This window comes from Nuphar pumila, chromosome 2, assembly GCF_984573655.1.
Source record: "Nuphar pumila chromosome 2, dmNupPumi1.hap1.1, whole genome shotgun sequence".
In the NCBI taxonomy this organism is placed as follows: Eukaryota; Viridiplantae; Streptophyta; class Magnoliopsida; order Nymphaeales; family Nymphaeaceae; genus Nuphar; species Nuphar pumila.
Genome location: NC_143250.1, coordinates 143,829,920 through 143,849,525, shown reverse-complemented (window position 1 = coordinate 143,849,525; position 19,606 = coordinate 143,829,920). Strand labels below are relative to the sequence as shown.

Sequence of the window (19,606 nt, the reverse complement as noted above, 5' to 3'; positions counted from 1 at the left end):
GGGTGCATCCCCTTGTATGTTTGCATTGCTTTTGAGAGCTCCTCTCCAATAAAAGGAGTATTCTTTTTATGTGTGTAGCCTTGTTGCAAGGCCTTTTCGTATATCCCTTAGTGGATTTCCTCTCTTATGCTTGTTTTGATTGTCCGGTGTTGGACATAGTGAATGCATTGGCATTCTTGGATTCTTTCGCATACTTCGTTACAATGACGTCTTTTAATTTTCTAAAATCAAAGAAGCTCTCCTTTTCAAGAAAGGAAACATTTCTAGACACATATAGTTTATTATTTTTGAAGTCAAAACATCTATAACCTTTCTGGTTTTCAGCATATCCTAAAAAGGCACAGGGAATCGCACGAGAGAAAAATTTATCATTTTTGTCAGTAAATATGAAACATTTGCACCCAAATATTCTTAGTCTAGAGTAGTCTGGAGAAATGTTCATAAGTTTTTCAATAGGAGTGATATTTTGTAACGAAGAAGATGACATCCTATTAATGAGATAGGTGGCAGTTAAGGCAGCTTCTGCCCAAAAGTCTTTCAGGACTTGATTTGCTATTAATAAAGTCCTAGTGGTTTCTATAATATGACGATGTTTTCGTTCTCCTAGTACATTTTGTTGAGGTGTATAAGGACAAGATCTTTGATGTGTGATGCCATGCAATTTAAGATAATTTTGAAAATCTGTGCAGTTAAGGCAGCTTCTGCCCAAAAGTCTTTCAGGACTTGATTTGCTATTAATAAAGTCCTAGTGGTTTCTATAATATAACGATGTTTTCGTTCTCCTAGTACATTTTGTTGAGGTGTATAAGGACAAGATCTTTGATGTGTGATGCCATGCAATTTAAGATAATTTTGAAAATCTGTGGATAAAAACTCTCCCCCTGAATCTGTGCGAAAAATAGTAATATCATTTTGAAACTTGTTTTTAACCATATTATGAAAAGTTTGAAAGTATGAAAATACTTCAGACTTATGTTTGAGAAAGTACATCCACGTATGTCGGGAGAAATCATCGACAAAAATAACATAGTAAACAAATCCTCCTTTAGAAATTACTGGTGCAGGACCCCAAACATCCGAGTGTATTAATTCAAGTGGTCTTGAAGAGAAAAAGGTTCTGTTCTGAAATGGTAATCTTTTTATTTTGCCGAGAATACAATCTTTACAATCAAATGATTCAGAGTTACAAAATTTCTCTAGATTTGGAAAATGTTGGATTTTGGCTATATGTAGGTGACCAAGTCTCTTATGCCACAGTTCCAACTCTATTTTTTGAATATTATAACAAAAAGATTTCTTCGGCATTTCCAAAAAATCCATGTAATAGAGTCCTCCTTCTCTATGGCCTTCCCCAATCAGCTTGCCTGACTGGCGATCTTGTACCCAACAACCATGAGAAGAAAAAGAAATATTATACCCATAATCAGAAATTTGAGATAAAGATAAAAGATTTAAATTTAATTTGGGAACATGTCTAATTTTTTGAATAGAAAATTTCTTTGTTTTATAATTTTTTTCAAAATTTCGTATTCCTTCTATTTCAAGAGAAGTTCCATCAGCAGTAAAGACCTTTGACACACTTTTTTTATTTTTAACACATTTTGATAGACTTTGATTATTTTGGGTCATATGAAAAGATGCACCAGAGTCAAGGAGCCAAGAAATTTTACCTAGATCAGAAAAAGATGAGGCTGCTGCGCCGGTTGAAACTTCAAATGAGGAAGAGGCACCTTTGATGAGAGGCTGGAGAATCTCCATTAGTTGGGCCAGGGAAACTGATGCATCCTGATCTTTAGGCTCCGATCCAGCAATTGCAACTCTTTTTTCTCTCAGCTTCTTAAGTTTGGGACATTGTGGTCAGTAGTGTCTCGGTTCATGACAGTGATGACAAATAACTTTCTTCTTATCATAGTCACCATTTTGTCAGTTAAAGTTGTTAAAATGTAAATTGTAATATATATATTATTTAATATTATTATATTTTCTTTTATTATTTTCTTTTTCTATTTTTCTTTATTTTCTTTTTTAGCATCTAGTTCAATAGAAACTAGATATTTGATCGAGTCAAGTTCCTGTTGGAACTTGACTGTGCAGATAGATGTATAATAAATGCTGTTGGACTATAGTCCAACAGCTATAATAATAAATGTTGTTGGACTGTAGTCCAACAGCTATATTAAGAGATGTTGGACTTCCAACGTCTCTTTTGGAGAGCTCAAAATGAGCTCTCCTCTCTCTTCCACTTTTTTGTATATATAGGGGTAAACAACAATGTTTCTTAAGCATTTTGTTCATGAATAAAGTATTATTTATTTTTCAAGTGTTCTTTCTTTTATACCCTTTCAAGGGTCATGCTTGTAATGTCTCCAATAGACACTTATTTGTGAGTTATTCGTGCATTTGTTGAAGACTACCATTTCATTACATGGTATCAAAGCTATGAAATCCTTAGATCTTGAAGTGCTTCCGCCTCGATTTTTGTGCCACATTTACAAAAGGTGTTTCATCACCTTGTTCTTGGCTCAAGAAGATTTGTTTGAAGAAAGGCGAACTTGTGCTACAAAAATTTTTGGTTTTGTATGCTCTCTTATTCCTTTGTCTACTCTTTTTCTTTTCTTTTTATTTTTCTCTCTCTCTCCTCCTATTTATTCCTCTCTTACCCTTGTAAAAGATGGATGACAATGATAAGATCACCATCATTCCTATGAAGCTAAATGATACTAACTATGTAATGTGGGCTTCAATTATGAAGCACCACATTTGGGGAAAAGGTTTATGGGGTATAGTGGATGGTTCCGATTTGGAACCTAAACTATCTCTTACCAAGAAAGAGGGTGATAAAGAGGTTCCTCTAACGGAAGAAGAGAAGAGTAAGGCATTAGCCACTTATGAAAAGAAATGGAAAGAATGGAGGATAGGGCATGCAAAAATTATGTCATGGCTCATCAATAACATAGACATTAAAAAATGCTCTAGTCTAGCTAAGTTTGAGCATGCCGATAAGGCTTGGGAATACCTCAAAAACATGTATTCCCTTAAAGATATTGCACATGTATGCAATTTACAAGATAAAGTTCGGACAATGACTCAAAAAGATAAAATTATTCGAGAATATTATAATGAGTTGTCCGAACTTTGGGAAGAGTTGGCTCTTCTTGAGCCCAAATGGCATTGTGCCGAAGATATCGAGCTTCGCCAAAAGCAACTCGATATGGAACATTTTTATCAATTTGTGAATGGTCTAAGGCCGAAGTTTGAATCCACCAAATCGGCCCTTTTACATCGTGGAAAAATTCCTTCTATTGTTGATACTATAGAAGAGCTTACTATGGAGGAAAATAGACTTAGAAAAAGTACTAAAAAAGTTGATGATGACTCCGCTTTAGCTGTATCTAGACCGGGGAATCATACTCGTACTTACAAGATACCTCATTTTGGAATGCAAAACGGCGACTTTGATAAAAGAAAAGTTATTTGTCATCATTGTCATGAACCGGGGCACTATAGGCCTCAATGTCCAAAGTTAAAAAGAAGAGAAGAAAAAAGAGTTGCATCTGTTGAATCCGAGTCAAAAGATCAAGATGCACCTGTGTCTATGGCTCAACTGATGGAAATCCTTCAACCTCTTCTCAAAGGGGTATCCTCCTCAACCGAAGCCTCAACTGGAGCGGCAGTTGCATCTTTCTCCGGTCCAGGTAACTTTCCTTGGCTTTTAGATTCTGGTGTTTCTTTTCATATGACCCCAAATGTTAATAGTCTATCCGAATGTCTTAAAAATAACTCAAGTATGTCAAAGGTTTTTACAGCCGATGACACATCTCTTGAAGTAAAAGGAATAGGATATTTTGAAAATCTTAAAAAATCCAAAAGATTTTTTATCCCAGAAGTTAGATATATCCCTAAACTTAACTTGAATCTCTTATCTGTCTCGCAAATATCTGATTATGGATGTAATATCTCATTCTCTTCTCATGGTTGCTGGGTACAAGATCGCGAGTCAGGGAAGCTGATTGGGGAAGGCCATAGAGAATGAGGACTTTATTACATGGACTTTTTGGAATTACCCAAGAATGCATTTTGTTATAATATTCAGAAATTAGAATTGGATTTATGACACAAAAGGCTTGACCATCCTCATGTCTAAAATTCAATATTTTCCAAGTTTGGAAAAATTTTGTAATTCTGAAAATTTTTCTTGTAAAGACTGCATTCTTGGCAAAATGAAAAGGTTACCATTTCTTAGTAGAACTTTTGTTTCCTCACGACCACTTGAGTTCATACATTCGGATGTTTAGGGCCCCGCACCAGTTATTTCCAAAGGTGGTTATATATATTATGTCATTTTTGTTGATGACTTTTCTAGACATACTTGGATTTATTTTCTTAAACATAAATCTGATGTCTTTGCTAACTTCCAAATATTTCATAAAATGGTTAAAAATAAGTTTCAAAATGATATTTCTGTTTTTCGCACTGATTCAGGGGGAGAATTTATGTCTAACGAATTCAAAGACTATCTCAATTTACATGGTATTACACATCAAAGATCATGTCCACACACTCCACAACAGAATGGCCTAGCCGAACGCAAACATCGACATATTATGGAAACTACTAGGACATTGCTAATTGCAAATCAAGTTCCAAAAAGTTTTTGGGCTGAAGCGGTCCTAACTGCCACCTACCTCATTAATAGGATGCCATCTTCCTCATTAAAGAATACAACTTCAATAGAAAAGCTTCTTAATTTAACTCCAGATTATTCTAGATTAAGAGTCTTTGGATGCAAATGTTTTGTTTTCACCAACAGAAATGACAAACTCTCTTCTCGTGCAATCCCATGTGCCTTTTTAGGATATGCTGATAATAAAAAAGGCTACAGGTGTTTCAATTTTCAAAATGACAAATTATATGTGTCAAGAAATGTATCTTTTTTGGAAAAAGAAAGCTTCTTTGAATTTGAAAAATCCAAGGATGTCACTAAATACTCGTTTTTAATTGATCCAACTTCAAAATCCAATGAATGTAATGTTGGATGTGACCTTGACAATGATCAAAGTCCTATTGTTGTTGAAAATGATGATAATGAAGAGCGAATCCATAGGGATGTTAGTCTACAATATTCAAGACGTAGAGAGCAAAATCTTCCATGTGCATTACAAAAATACTCTGAAGTCTCACCTAGAAGAACGTCTAGAATCTCTAAACCTCCAGAAAAATTTGTGTCTTATGAATCTTTTTCACCCACGTATAGGGCTGCCATTACATTAATACAATCATATGTTGAACCATCATCCTATTCTCAAGCCAAAAATCATATAGAATGGATAAAAGCCATGAAAATAGAATTGGATGCACTAGAAAAGGCCAATACTTGGACGATACAAGATATCCCTCCGGGTAAGAAACCTATAGGTTGTAGGTGGGTATACAAAGTCAAAACCAAAAGTGATGGGACCCTGAAAAGATATAAGGCCCGTTTAGTAGCAAAAGGATATGCCCAAGAGTATGACATCGATTATGAAGAAACATTTGCTCTTGTGGCCCGTATGACCACTGTTAGAACTTTAATAGCCTTGGCCTCCATTAGAACATGGCCTATCTTTCAATTAGATGTCGAAAATGCTTTCCTGAATGGGAATCTCGTTGAAGAAGTATACATGGAAGCCCCACCTGGTATTAGTATCCCTAAGGGTAAAGCTCTTCGTCTAGAAAAAGCTCTTTATGGTCTTAAACAGGCTCCAAAAGCCTGGTATGACCGATTTAGTCATGTTATGCTTGATATTGGTTTTCAACCTTGTTTAACTGACACTGCTTTGTTTGTTAAGAAATCTGATGCAGGCATCATTATTCTTCTTCTCTATGTGGACGATATGATCATCACCGGAGGCGACAAACAGGGAGTTGCAAATATCAAATCTCTTCTTAAAACCCACTTTGAAATGACTGACTTAGGTTTATTAAGATTTTTTTTAGGCATTGAAGTTGTTTATTCCCCTCGGGGGTATTTGATATCTCAATCCAAATTTGCTCTTGATATTGTTTTCAGGTCTGGAATTACAGATAATAAGAAAGTAGACACTCCAGAAGTTGTCAATGTTAAAATGAAAATTGATGATGGAGAACTTCTTGATGATCCTACTTCTTATAGACAGCTTGTTGGAGCTCTTTCTTATCTTTCCATTACTAGGCCAGATATAACTCATGCGGTTCATACAGTCAGTCAGTTTCAGCATGCTCCCACCTCCGTGCACATGGGAGCAATTTTGCGTATTATTAGATACTGAAAATCTTTTTTTTCACGAGGACTCTTCTTGTCTGCTTCATTTTCATTAAATTTAATTGCATATACTGATGCTGACTGGGGAGATGATCCCAATAATAGACACTCAACTACTGGTTTTTGTGTGTTCCTAGGTGAAACCTTAATTTCGTGGAGGTGCAAGAAGCAACAGAAAGTCTCTCTTTCCTCCACCAAAGTTGAATACAGAGCCATGGCAACCACCACTATGGAGGTTGTTTGGCTCAGACGATTGCTAGCAGATATGGGAGCTAAAGCAACGCAAGCTTCAAAGATATGCTGTGACAACAAAAGTGCGATCTACATTGCAAGCAACCGGACATTCCATGAGCGCACTAAACACATTGAGATGGACTGTCACTATGTCAAAGAGGAATACTTACATGAAACCATTGATCTGCCATATGTTACATCAAAATATCAATTAACAAACTTCTTTACCAAGCCTCTCGTTGCTCCCAGATTTCACTTCCTCTTAGACAAACTTTCGCTCATTGTACCGTAAGTTTGAGGGGGAGTGTTAAAATGTAAATTATAATATATATATATTATTTAATATTATTATATTTTCTTTTATTATTTTCTTTTTCTATTTTTCTTTATTTTCTTTTTTAGCATCTAGTTCAATAAAAACTAGATATTTGATCCAGTCAAGTTCCTGTTGGAACAGGAACTTGACTGTGCAAATAGTTGTTGGACTGTAGTCCAACAACTATAATAAATGTTGTTGGACTATAGTCCAACAACTATAATAATAAATGATGTTGGACTGTAGTCCAACAACCATATTAAGAGACGTTGGACTTCCAACGTCTCTTTTGGAGAGCTCAAAATGAGCTCTCCTCTCTCTTCCACTTTTTTGTATATATAGGGGTGAACCCCTTCAATGTAAACAACAATGTTTCTTAAGCATTTTGTTCATGAATAAAGTATTATTTATTTTTCAAGTGTTCTTTCTTTTATACCCTTTCAAGGGTCATGCTTGTAGTGTATCCAATAGACACTTATTTGTGAGTTATTCGTGCATTTGTTGAAGACCACCATTTCATTACAAAAGTGAGGAGGCCTATATGATCGAACATGATTCTCTGGTCTAGACACGGCTAAAATGGAATCATCTTCAATTTTTAAAGAACCTTTCCGGAGACGATTTTCTTCCATTGTTAACTCTTCAATAGTTTCAACAATAGAAGAAATTTCCCCCCGGTGAAGTAGGGCCGATTTAGTGGTTTCAAATTTCGGCCTTAATCCAATGATAAACTGGTAAAAATGTTCAGCATCGAGTTGTTTCTGACGAAGTTCGATGTCTTCGGCACAATGCTACTTTGGTTTTAAAAGGGAAAGTTCTTCCCAAAGTTCGGACAACCCATTGTAATATTCACGAATAGTTTTGTCTCCTTGTGTCATCATTTGAACTTTTTCTTAGAGGTTGCACACGTGTGCAATATCTTTAAGGGAATACATATTCTTAAGGTATTCTCATGCCTTATCGGCATGATCAAATTTGGCAAGACTTGAGCATTTTTTAATGTCAACGCTATTGATAAGCCATGACATTATCTTCGTATGAGATATTCTCCATTCTTTCCATTTCTTCTCGTATGAGGCAATAGCCTTGATTTTCTCTTCTGATAGAGGGACCTCTTTATCTCCCTCATTTTTAGTAAGAGATAGCTTAGGTTCCGAATCAGAACCATCCACAATCCCCCATAAGCCTTTTCCCCATATATGGTGCTTCATGATTGAAGCCCATGTTACATAGTTCATATCACTTAGTTTCATAGGCATGATGGTGACTTTATCATTGTCATCTATCGATTACAAGGAGAGAAATAATAGGGTTAGAAAAGAAACAAAAAGGAAAATGAAAAAGAAAGAAGAAAAAGACAATGAAACAAGATGTGAAATCTTCCCCAATGAAGTGATAAAACACTTCTCTTCAAGTGGCGAACACTTTTGCAAACGGGCACAAAAACCGAGGCAACTTTTCCTCAAGATTTAGTACTTCCGCGACTCTGATACCATGAAATAAAATGGGGATCTTTGAAACACGAACTTAGATTCACAAGGGCAAGTGTCAAGAATGACACTAAAGCATAACCCTTAAAAAGGTTATAACTGGAAACAAAATAAAAATAAAAATGTATTCTTTATTGATATGAAAAACCAATTGCTTAAGAAACATTGGAATAAAAATACAAGACGGGCTGCACCCCTTTATATACACAGCTGAAAGAGGACTCAATTGCTTAAGAAGCATTGAGTCCAATAGCTCTAAATAGAATTGTTGGAATGTGTCAGTCCAACAACTCTATTAAGAGCTGTTGGACTGTGTCAATCCAACAGCTCTATTGCTAGTCAAGTCTGGACAAGACTTGACTAGCAACAATCATTCTAGTTCAAACTGAACTAGATGACATAAAGACAAAAAATAAAAATAAAGGAAAAAATTACAGAAAAGAAAGAAATGAAAAATGTATTTATATATATATATAGTAATATATTATATATATATATATATATATATATATATATATATATATATATATATATGTACAGTTTTACATTTTAACAGCAGTGGTGATGATGGGGGTGGTGGTGGTGATGATGGAGGTGGTACTAGTGGTGGTGATGGTGATGACTGATGACATTGGTGCTGGTGAAGAAGTGGGTGGTGGTGGTGATGGTGGAGAAGTGGTGGTAATAATGGTAGGGTAAAGAAGTGGTGGTGATGGTTGTAGTGATTATGGTGGTAGCAGTGGAGAAGTGGCAGTGGTGATGATGGTTGGTGGTGGTGATGTTGGTGGAATGGAAAAAAATAAGTAGTTGTAAAAAGAAGGGTAGGTTCCCCTTTGTTCTGGGAAAAGGGGGTGATTTCTCATTAAATTTATAAAACAGATTAAAAAATAAAAACAAAAGAACCAAACACCAAAACTTGCTACTTAAAATAAGTATAAATAGCAATGAGCTTGCTATTTATAAACTCATCCTAACAAGGGGGAAATCTTCTCTAGATTAAGTGATAATAAACTTTTTGTAGATTTACTGTGATATTGGAAATTTCAGTTCAAATATTCTGGTCATGCTAATCTTTGCAAGAGTGCAGAGAAAAATTAAAGTAAAATTGTAAATTAATGTCATATGTTTAGGGCCGTTTAGTCTCATGCATCAGGGATGGAGCCAAATGGAGTGTGGGGGAAGCTTCCCTGCTAAAATTTTCCCTAGATATGAGGGATTTTCAGTTTAAACTTGTGCCCACACCCCCACCTTTGAGTAACCTAGTATTTTTTTTTAATCTCATATGCATGCGAAGTGGCTTTATGAAAATATAAAAAAAGAAACTTCCTTATTTAATCCAAATGTTACTCAAACTTTTAGGGAAAATGAAAACATACTTTTGACTCAATCAGAGATATTTAATCATACTTAAATATTGATTTTTCATAATTTTCACTTTATAAAGGACTCTCTCTCTCTCTCTCAAATAGTCCTGATACAGCATAAATTGTTGACCCTCAGCACCCCATAGGGAGGCAGTGTGATTCCGTATGTAGCTATGCTACCAAACCTGGATTAAACTACTTGTTTCTAACTGTCTAGAATTATTCTAAGAGTTCAAGTATTGACATTAAATTGGTAAACACCATTGTATTTATTACCTTAGTAAAAGCATTTATCATTGTTCTTTTCTAAATGGTGCAAAAAAATTCTACCAATCTGATATCCACACACTTGAAAAAGGCAGAGCATCTGAAGACACAAGGTGATTTGAGTTTGCCATCATTCAGGATTATTGATCATCAGCATGTTCTATGAAATGACATTTTACATCCTTTTGTATTTTAACTTATTTTTGTAGTGGACTTATGCATGTGTTTGACTATGGACATTATTATTAATTTAGATTATGAACTGTCTTTGAACTTTGACATACTCAGGAAGAAGACATCAGTGATGTTGAATTTTTTATTCTTGCAAGTGATGGCCTCTGGAATGTTATGTCCAATGAGGTAATGGTTTCTGTTGTTTTCTTCTCAATGCTATATTTTGCTACCATTGGAGATGTATGCATCAACTTTATCAACTTCATGTGTTATCTGCATTTGACCAGATTTTAATGCTGATAAGATTCCTTTTCTCTACCTAGGAGACTTTAATTCTGTTATTACTTATCTAGCTAAATTGTCACTGAGCTAGGATAGTGTAAATGTGATCTCCCTCTCTCTCATTTATCAGCACCAAGGAACTGGGATATTTTGTTTGTGATTCTGCAAGTATAATAATCATTACTTTCTCAGGATCTATGTTTTTATTAGACTCAGGATCTATATATATATATATATAATGTATATATTGTAAATTGTAATGAAATCAAGAAGCCTCCACACACCTCATACAAGAGGCACAAAGTAAACCCTCAAAGAGGTATAAACACAAAAGCCACTTGAGGGCTAATCAAGAACACTCAAGCATAAAAAGAAATATTCTTTATTGATGATCAAATGCAAAAAAAATGCATAGGTTAGAAGGGGGCCATAGCTCCATATATATATATATATATATATATATATATACAAAAAACTAGCTGTTGGGGAGCTCACAACAGTCATATTGTCAAGGACAACAGCTAGATTTCAAACAGATGCTTATATGTTGGATGCATATCAGTCTTGTGAGTGCTATTATTTTTTATGTTGACTTCAATGATATAATCAAGCACCCATGATGGCTATGTCTGGACTCTCTGGACTCCATTGTATTATTTTACAAGTGGAGCCATTTACGGTGTTGTCGGCCATTTGATTGGCTTTTGTTTCATTTATCCTCGAGATTGATAGCCTGGAAAGTTTATCATATATAGGAAACATGTCTTTTTTATTCCTTTCAATTGCCACATGTTCTTATAATAATCTCTCAAAAGTAAATGAAATGTCCTTTACATATGCCTTTTCCTTTGTTCTCTCTAATTGGGGTTTTTGGCACATTTGAATCTTATGTATGCACCATATTTTTAAGGAGAACTTATGTGGGACATTGTCTCAAGCATCATTTATTAGATCCACTGACATTTTGTGGACAAAAGATCCAATATGGAATGAAGATTAGATAGGTCAGTGTCAGTATATTGCATCCATGGCTTTTTATCTATATCACATAGGGCGATGCGGAACTTTAAAAAACTTGGGTGTGGGGATATATATATATATATATATATATATATATATATATATATATATATATATATATATATATATATATATATATAGAGAGAGAGAGAGAGAGAGAGAGAGAGAGAGAGAGAGAGTCACTAGAACATGAGAACTAATATTTGAACCGTGATTTTCATGGATTTTTTGTTCTTTTCTCTTGAATCTAACTGTACGGATGTGATCTACATGCTTGGTTTTATAAGAACCCGCTCTTGAATCATCCGATTTTGATGCATAAACGAGATTTTTTAAGACTTGATGATTTCTAGCAAATTCACCATGCCAAGTACATCCACATGGTTGGATTTGCAAAAAGTATTGGAAATGCCCATATTTATGGTTCTCATATTTCAGGTCTCATGTTCTAGTGACTATATATCTATATCTATATCTATATCTATATCTATATCTATATATATATATATATATATATAGAGAGAGAGAGAGAGAGATGGGCGTAACAGTGGACACACAAACCGTCTGTTGTCTGCTGCTGCTCATGCATTGATTAACAGTGGACAGCGTTTTTTTGTATAATATACACATTTAGCGGCGGTTGTGATCGCCGCTAAATGTGTATTTTCTGCTCAGGTCATATCGAAAAAACACGATCCAAGTGTCATTTTCTTGCAAATCGACCATGCCGAACTAATCTGTGCTGTCAGATTTGAGAAAAACTTGGAAACCCCCCTTCAGACTGCCGTAGGCAGCTACTCCCTTCTCTCTCTCTCTATATATAGTCTTATTTTACACATAAAATTTTACATTAATAAAACAAAAACATTTATCAATTTATCATCACTCGAACTTAGGCTCGACTGCGTGAGCTTGGGTTCACCCGAACCTAGATGAGGAGGGGAGGAAGAACAGGAGAGAGAGAGAGAGAGAGAGAGAGAGAGAGAGAGAGAGAGAGAGAGAGAGAGAGAGAGAGAGCTTGTGCTAAGGAGGAAGAGCGTCGAAGAAGTCACGTCAAAATAGGAGGAGCACGGAGGGCAGGAGCAAGGAGGAGAAGAGCATCAGGAGGAGGGGGGAATTGTGCCCTAACCCTCCTTATTGTGTGTGTGTGTGTTTAACTTTTTTAATGCTAGAAAAAGGACAAAAATGGACTGTCATTGTTGACTGAGTCCATTTTTTGACACATGTAGTTTCGGGCGCGGGTTGACTGCAGCGGAGATGTGTTGACCACACCCAGTGTGGCGAGACCCATGTCCTGCTGCACTGGCTGCTGCACCCACACCTGCACACACAAGGTGCATCAAGCTATATGAAGAGTCAGTGTGACAGGTTTTTATTGGTATTTAAGAGATGTTCCATTTTTTATTCGTTGTAGTTTTTCTTGGAGAGTTTAAGACTGTTTTCAGGCTTACCATTTCATTATACATGAAATTCTGTTTCTTTTTGTCTCTCTTGTGTTTAACTGTTAATATTCTTACATATTCATATTTGCATTACATACTCGTTTCCCATCTTTATGTTTACATTATGCATATGCTTGGCTTCCATTGTACCAGAAGCACTTTGCTGAAGTAATTCATTATTATTTGCAACATGTAAATATCCAGGCATGTAAAAGCATATTTAAGTAGGTGTTTTTGCTTTTTTAATACTGGTACATTTATTTTCAGGAAATAAGCACTGAGCAACATTTTAAATTTGTCTAATATCATACATCTGTGATTATTATTTTTGTAAATACATCCATGCCCATGGGCTGAACCAAGGTTGTATGTATCGTATCGTAACCTGTACAGGCCAAAAATAAGATATGTATCGTATAGTGAAAATCATAAATTTTGAAAAAAAACTTACAAATTCTAAAAAAATGTAAAAAATAAAAAATAGCAAAAATTCTAAAATATCATAACACACAAAACAATGATGAAATGAACAAAATGCAACCATAAAATCACATGTGAAGCATTTGTCTCTATGAGCTAAATAACACATCATCAATCATCAAATCTCACAAGAACAATGTAAAATAGTAATATCTTCAATTAAGAACATATCACAAGATTCATCAAAAAAAAAAAAAAACAAGTTTATGAATGCTTAACAGTTACAAATTACAATAGATAATCAAGTTTTTAAGAAGTATATCATGATTATCTTCTTTTGATCCTCCTTCGACATTCAAATCATCTCCAATATACGTGGGGTCTTCGTCATCTAAGTCATGAGCTTCCTCCACGATTATCCATTGAATGTCCTCTTCATTCGCTTAAAAAGATAACATGAAAATTTAAAATTATTTGAGTTTTGTATGCATAAAAAAATATTAAATAACACATGAATATGACAAACTTTATAAATTTAAAATTACCTTTGCCTCAGTTGTAGGTTGTAGCGAATGTACACGAGGTCATTGAATCTTTTGTGCTCTAATATGTTTCTTCGCTTTGTATGAATCTGCTCAAAGACGCTTGATGCAACTTTTTTTGAAAGTATTTTAAAAGTATTTTTTTTTCATTAAAAATTGTCAGTGCAAACCGTGCATCAAATCTTAAATTAACCGGTTGACACTAGTGGTGAAGTCCGAGTCGAACTTAGAGAACGAGTTTATAACTTTTGTACTCCACACAAGAACAAACTTTATTGCCTTAAAGGAAATGTAAATAAATCATGCTACCCTATTGCATAGGTTCGAGCAGAAGTAAAAAATATTACAACCCCAAATAAATTAAATTGCCAGTGGCCTTAAAAAAAATTAAAAATAAAGAAAAAGAAAAAGAAAAAGAAAAAGAAAAAGAAAAATCTGCAGGGCTCTTTTCACTCGCGATCTAACTTCCTTGGTCCGCATGTGCACAACCCTCGCTGTTTACAAAACACAAAACCACAAAACAAACAAAATACTAGACCACCTATTCTAGTTAATGTTAGTTTGTAGGAAATAAAGAAAATCTAAGAACCAAGAATCTAATTATTTCTAATTCTACTAAAAAAAAGAAACTTGGCAAAAAAACAATTTAACCAAAAACTATCTTTACTAGACTGATGAAAAGGGACACGAATCACTAACACCCACGGGCCTAGTCTGTGTGAAAATGTCTATAATAAGACAATGCGCATACGAACACAAACAAATATAGAAAAGATGTGCACGAAGGCACTCTCACAACACTTGAACAAAGTACGCAAAAGCGTAAAAATAATTAACATGCACTATGGCATGTATTTCATAGAAAGAACCGAATGCTTGAGACTCTCAAGCTTAGGGAAAACAAGAGGGGAACACCCCTATTTATACAAGAAGAAGGAGGTGCAAGGGGGCTCCCAAAGGAGTCGAGCCCCCAACGACTCTATTGGGGGACCCCCAATGTACCTTTTTGAAAAAGGTAAAAAGAATAAAAAATAAAAATAAAAAAGGTACAAAAAATAAAAAGGAAAAAAATACAGCATATTCCGAATGGAATATGCGCAAGAGGTGAAATTACAATTATACCCTTATCGGGTAATTAAAAAGAAAAAAATATAAATATATATATTTATATAAATAGAGATACATATACATATAAATATTATATGTATATGTATCTCTATGTATATAAGTATATATATTTATATTTACATCAATGAATTTAGGAGATACATTTTAACACCCCCCCTCAAACTTACGGTGTGATAACCGCAAGTTTGCCAAGGAGGAAATGAAATCTGGGCGAACAAAGAACTTTGGTGAAGAAGTCAGCAAGCTGATACTCAGACGTTACGTATGGCAGATCAATGATCTTCTTCAAGTATTCTTCTCTGACATAATGGCAATCCATCTCTATATGCTTTGTTCGCTCGTGAAAGGTGTGATTCTTGGCAATATAAATTGCACTTTTGTTGTAACAGCACAGCTTTGTTGGTTCTTTGATAAATACTCCCATATCTTCCAGAAGGCGTCGAATCCATACAATTTCCATGGTGGTAGATGCCATGGCTCTATATTCGGCTTCAGTGGATGACAGAGAGACCTTCTGTTGCTTTTTACATCACCATGAGATCAAAGACTCACCTAAGAAAACACAGAAACCAGTGGTGGAGTGACGGTCACTAGGGTCACCTCCCCAATCTGAGTCAGTATAAGCAAGCAATTTCAATTCAGAGGACGAAGATAGGAATACTCCCTTATTCACAGTTCCCTTTAAATATCTGATGGTGCGAAGCACAGCACTCATATGAACGGTTGTAGGAGCGTGCTGAAACTGACTGGCGATGTGTATAGCATGTGACAAATCAGGTCGAGTGATGCTAAGATACATTAAAGAACCTACCAACTGCCTGTAAGGAGTAGGATCGGTTAGAGGAACACCGTCGTCAATCTTCATTTTTGCTCCCACAACTTCAGGAGTTTCACACACTTTGTTATCAGAAATACCTGACTTGTCAATAATCTCGCAGGCAAGTTTAGATTGAGATAGAAAATATCCACGTTGCGAATAGGCAACCTCAATTCCAAGAAAATATGTCAGAAAACCTAAGTCTGACATCTCAAATTTTGAAGTCAAGACGGACTTAATACCCTTGACTCCTTGAATATCATCACCTGTGATTAACATATCATCAACATAGAGCAACAAAATTACAATCCCTGCATTAGATTTTCTAGTAAACAAAGCAGTGTCAGTATAACATGAGGAAAATCCATTTTCCAGCATTACACTGGTAAACCTATCATACCAGGCTTTGGGTGCCTGCTTTAAACCATAGAGAGCCTTTCGAAGACGAAGTGCTTTATCTTTAGGAATTATCATGCCTGGTGGGGCATCCATATAAACTTCTTCGTTGAGATCACCATTTAAGAAGGCATTTTTAACATCCATTTGAAAAATGTTCCAATTTTTAATAGATGCAATAGTAATGAGACACCTAACCGTAACCATCCGAGCTACAGGGGCAAAGGTTTCTTCGTAATCAATTCCATACTCTTGCCCATACCCTTTAGCAACTAAGCGAGCTTTATACCTTTCTAGGGAACCATCGCTCTTAGTTTTAACTTTAAAGACCCATCGACAACCTATAGTTTTCTTTCCCATAGGTAGAGTTTGAAAATCCCAAGTTTCGGCCTTTTTAAGAGCATCAAGTTCACTTTGCATGGCCTCTTGCCATTCTATACATTTTTTAGCTTCTTCAAAATTTCTTGGCTCAAAATAAGAGTGAATGGCACTTAGACAAGCCCTATATCGGGGTGAAAAAGAATCAAAAGAGACAAAACGAGTTGGAGGTCTTCTATTCCTTTCAAATCTTCTATGGTCAAGAGGGATGAAAAGCTCACTATATTGATCAATGGCACTTCTAAAGGTGTCTTGGTTTCTACGAGAGTAGGTTATAGGATCACTTGGAACTCTACTTTCTGGTTCATTGGGTGAATTATGTTCACCAATGTCTCCATCATTTTCATCATCATGGTTTAATGATACATCATCATCACTAGATATGTCATCATTACTAGACAATAAGTCGAATAAGGAGTAATCAAAATTTTCTTGTTAAGAAACATTTTTTTCAAAACCACTTTCATTTTCTAAAAAAGTTACATTTGTAGAAACATATAGTTTATCATCTCGAAGGTCATAACAACGAAAACCTTTTTGAGTTTCGGAATAACCAAGAAAGGCACATGGAATAGCCTTGGGAGAGAGTTTATCATTCTTATCCGTAAGTATGAAACACTTATATCCAAAGACTCTTAACCTATTATAATCAGGTTCGATCTTATGTAATACCTCGAAGGGAGATATTTTACCTAATAACCTAGATGGTAAGCGATTAATCAAATAAACAGAAGCAAGAGCTGCTTCAGCCCAAAAAATTTTAGGAATATTTTGAGATATAAGGAGAGTCCTAGTGGTCTCGATAATGTGCCTATGTTTTCTTTCAGCTAACCCATTCTGTTAAGGTGTCTTAGGGCAAGATTTTTGGTGAACAATACCCTGATCCTCAAGGTATACCTTAAATTGATTGGAGAGATATTCTCCTCCAGAGTCACTTCTAAAAATCTTTATGTTACTGTTGAATTGGTTCTTAATCATTGAATGAAAATTTTTAAAACATGAAAACACTTCATGTTTAAACTTAAGAAAATATATCCACGAATATCTGGAAAAATCATCTACAAATATTACGTAATAAAAAAAACCTCATTTTGAAACAACAGGTGCAGGTCCCCAAACATCCGAATGAACAATTTCGAAAGTTTTAGAAGAGAACATAGTTCTTTGCTCAAAAGGTAAACTTCACATTTTTCCAAGAATACAGTCATTACAAGAAAAAGATAAGATTCGGAACGAAGAGATACGTAAGAAGGTAGGTGTTGCACCCATTGAAAATAAGATGCGAGAGAATCGTTTACGGTGGTTTGGACATATTCGGCGAAGGCCTAATGATGCTCCAGTTAGAAGGTTGGAGAAATGGGAAAATATATTAGTTAAAAGAGGTCGGGGTAGGCCTAGGAAGACTTGGATGGAGATGATAGGAAAGGATATGAATGCTTTGAACCTCACCGAGGACATGGCGTTGGATAGAAATGATTGGAGGAAAATGATTCATGTGGAAGACCCAAAATGAATTTCTTTTTTGGTTCATATCGCTGACCCCAATTGTTTTGGGATGAAGGCGTAGTTGTTGTTGTTGTTTGTTGTTGTACAGTCATTACAAGAAAAAGAGCTTTTACATAGGTCTTTTGCAAAATGTAAGTATGATAACTTGGTGATATTAGGATGACCAAGTCTTTTGTGCCACACATTTATATCTTTATGTCGGGCAACATTACACAAAATTTTTGGAACTTGAAGAGATTCCATATAATATGAATCTCCTCTTCTAAAGCCTTCCCCAATCAATTTCCCGGACTGGCGATCATGTATTAAACATTTATCACAAGAGAATTTAATATCACAGCCATTGTCCTTGAGTTGAGAAACAGAGAGGAGATTTAAGTTTAGTTTAGGTATAAATCTGATTTTTGGAATAAAGAACTGTTGAGTTTCAAAATTACCTATTCCTTTAATTTCAAGAGAGGTTCCATCCGCAGTGGAGACATAAGATGGGGAACCATTTTTTGAGTAATCGGAGAGAGAAAAAATGTTTGGGGACATATGAAAGGATGCACCGGAGTCCAAAAGCCAAGAGATTTTACCTGGAGAAGAAGAAGTGGACACGGCCGCACCGGAGGTAGATCCCTTGAGGAAAGGTTGAAGAGCTTCCACTATTTGATTTATAGAGAGGGTCCCACTTGAAGATGCCTCCTCTTTCTGTGTTACACCAGTGGTAGCCATGGCTAGGAGCTTCTTCCATTTGGGACAAACGGGTTTGATATGCCCCGGTTCTTTACAAAAATGACAAATAGTTTTGCTATAGTCCCTTTTCCCTCTTTGTCCACCATTTTCTCCTTGATTTTGAAATTTAAAGTGAGGGGGACGATAGGTTCTTACATTGTTTCCGGGTCTTGATACGGCATTAACCTCACTATTTTCTTCAATACTACAAGGAACCGCAAGAACATTTGGTCCTTGTTTACATAAATTCATACGAGTCTCTTCACCACTTAATTTGGTGAGAACATCTTCAAGAGAATGAGGAAAAAAGGAGGAAAGAAGAGATGACCTTATTTGCTCAAATTCGGGCCTTAGCCCATTCAAAAAGTTGAAGAACCGATCTTCTTCAAGTTGCTTGTGACGAAGCTCAATTGCTTCTCCACTCCATTTTGGTTCAAGCATTGCAAGCTCATCCCAAATAGAGGAAAGATCGACAAAGTATTCTCTAATCGTCATTTCACCTTGGGTAAGGGAAATAGCCTTCTTTTGAAGGTAGTATTTATGAGAGAGATCCCTTGATGTGTACATTTTTTCAAGATAATGCCAAGCTTCCGATGCCTTTTTGAATTTAATAATGTTGGCATTGATCTTAGTCTCCACGGATGAGAAAAACCATGAAAGAATCTTGAAATTCTTCATTTCCCATTCATCATGCTTCTTGGAGTATTCTTCAAGGGCTTTGGTTCTTTTTTCTCCCTCAAGAACCTTGATTTCGCTTCCATTTACCACGGTAATCTTGGGTTCCGGTTCCGGAATTGTACCAAGTACATATCCCCATAGGTCCTTCCCTTTTA

General features: G+C 35.5%; 1 protein-coding gene across 1 annotated transcript in view; it reads left to right on the top strand.

Annotated features, from left to right (window-relative positions):
• LOC149847432 (putative protein phosphatase 2C 11) overlaps positions 1-19,606 on the top strand; it is a 53,665-nt gene that overhangs the window by 17,097 nt on the left and 16,962 nt on the right. Inside the window, exon 7 of the mRNA XM_089997019.1 lies at positions 10,240-10,311. Coding sequence (XP_089853145.1) covers positions 10,240-10,311 — 72 coding nt within the window. The remainder of the gene's footprint in view (positions 1-10,239; positions 10,312-19,606) is intronic.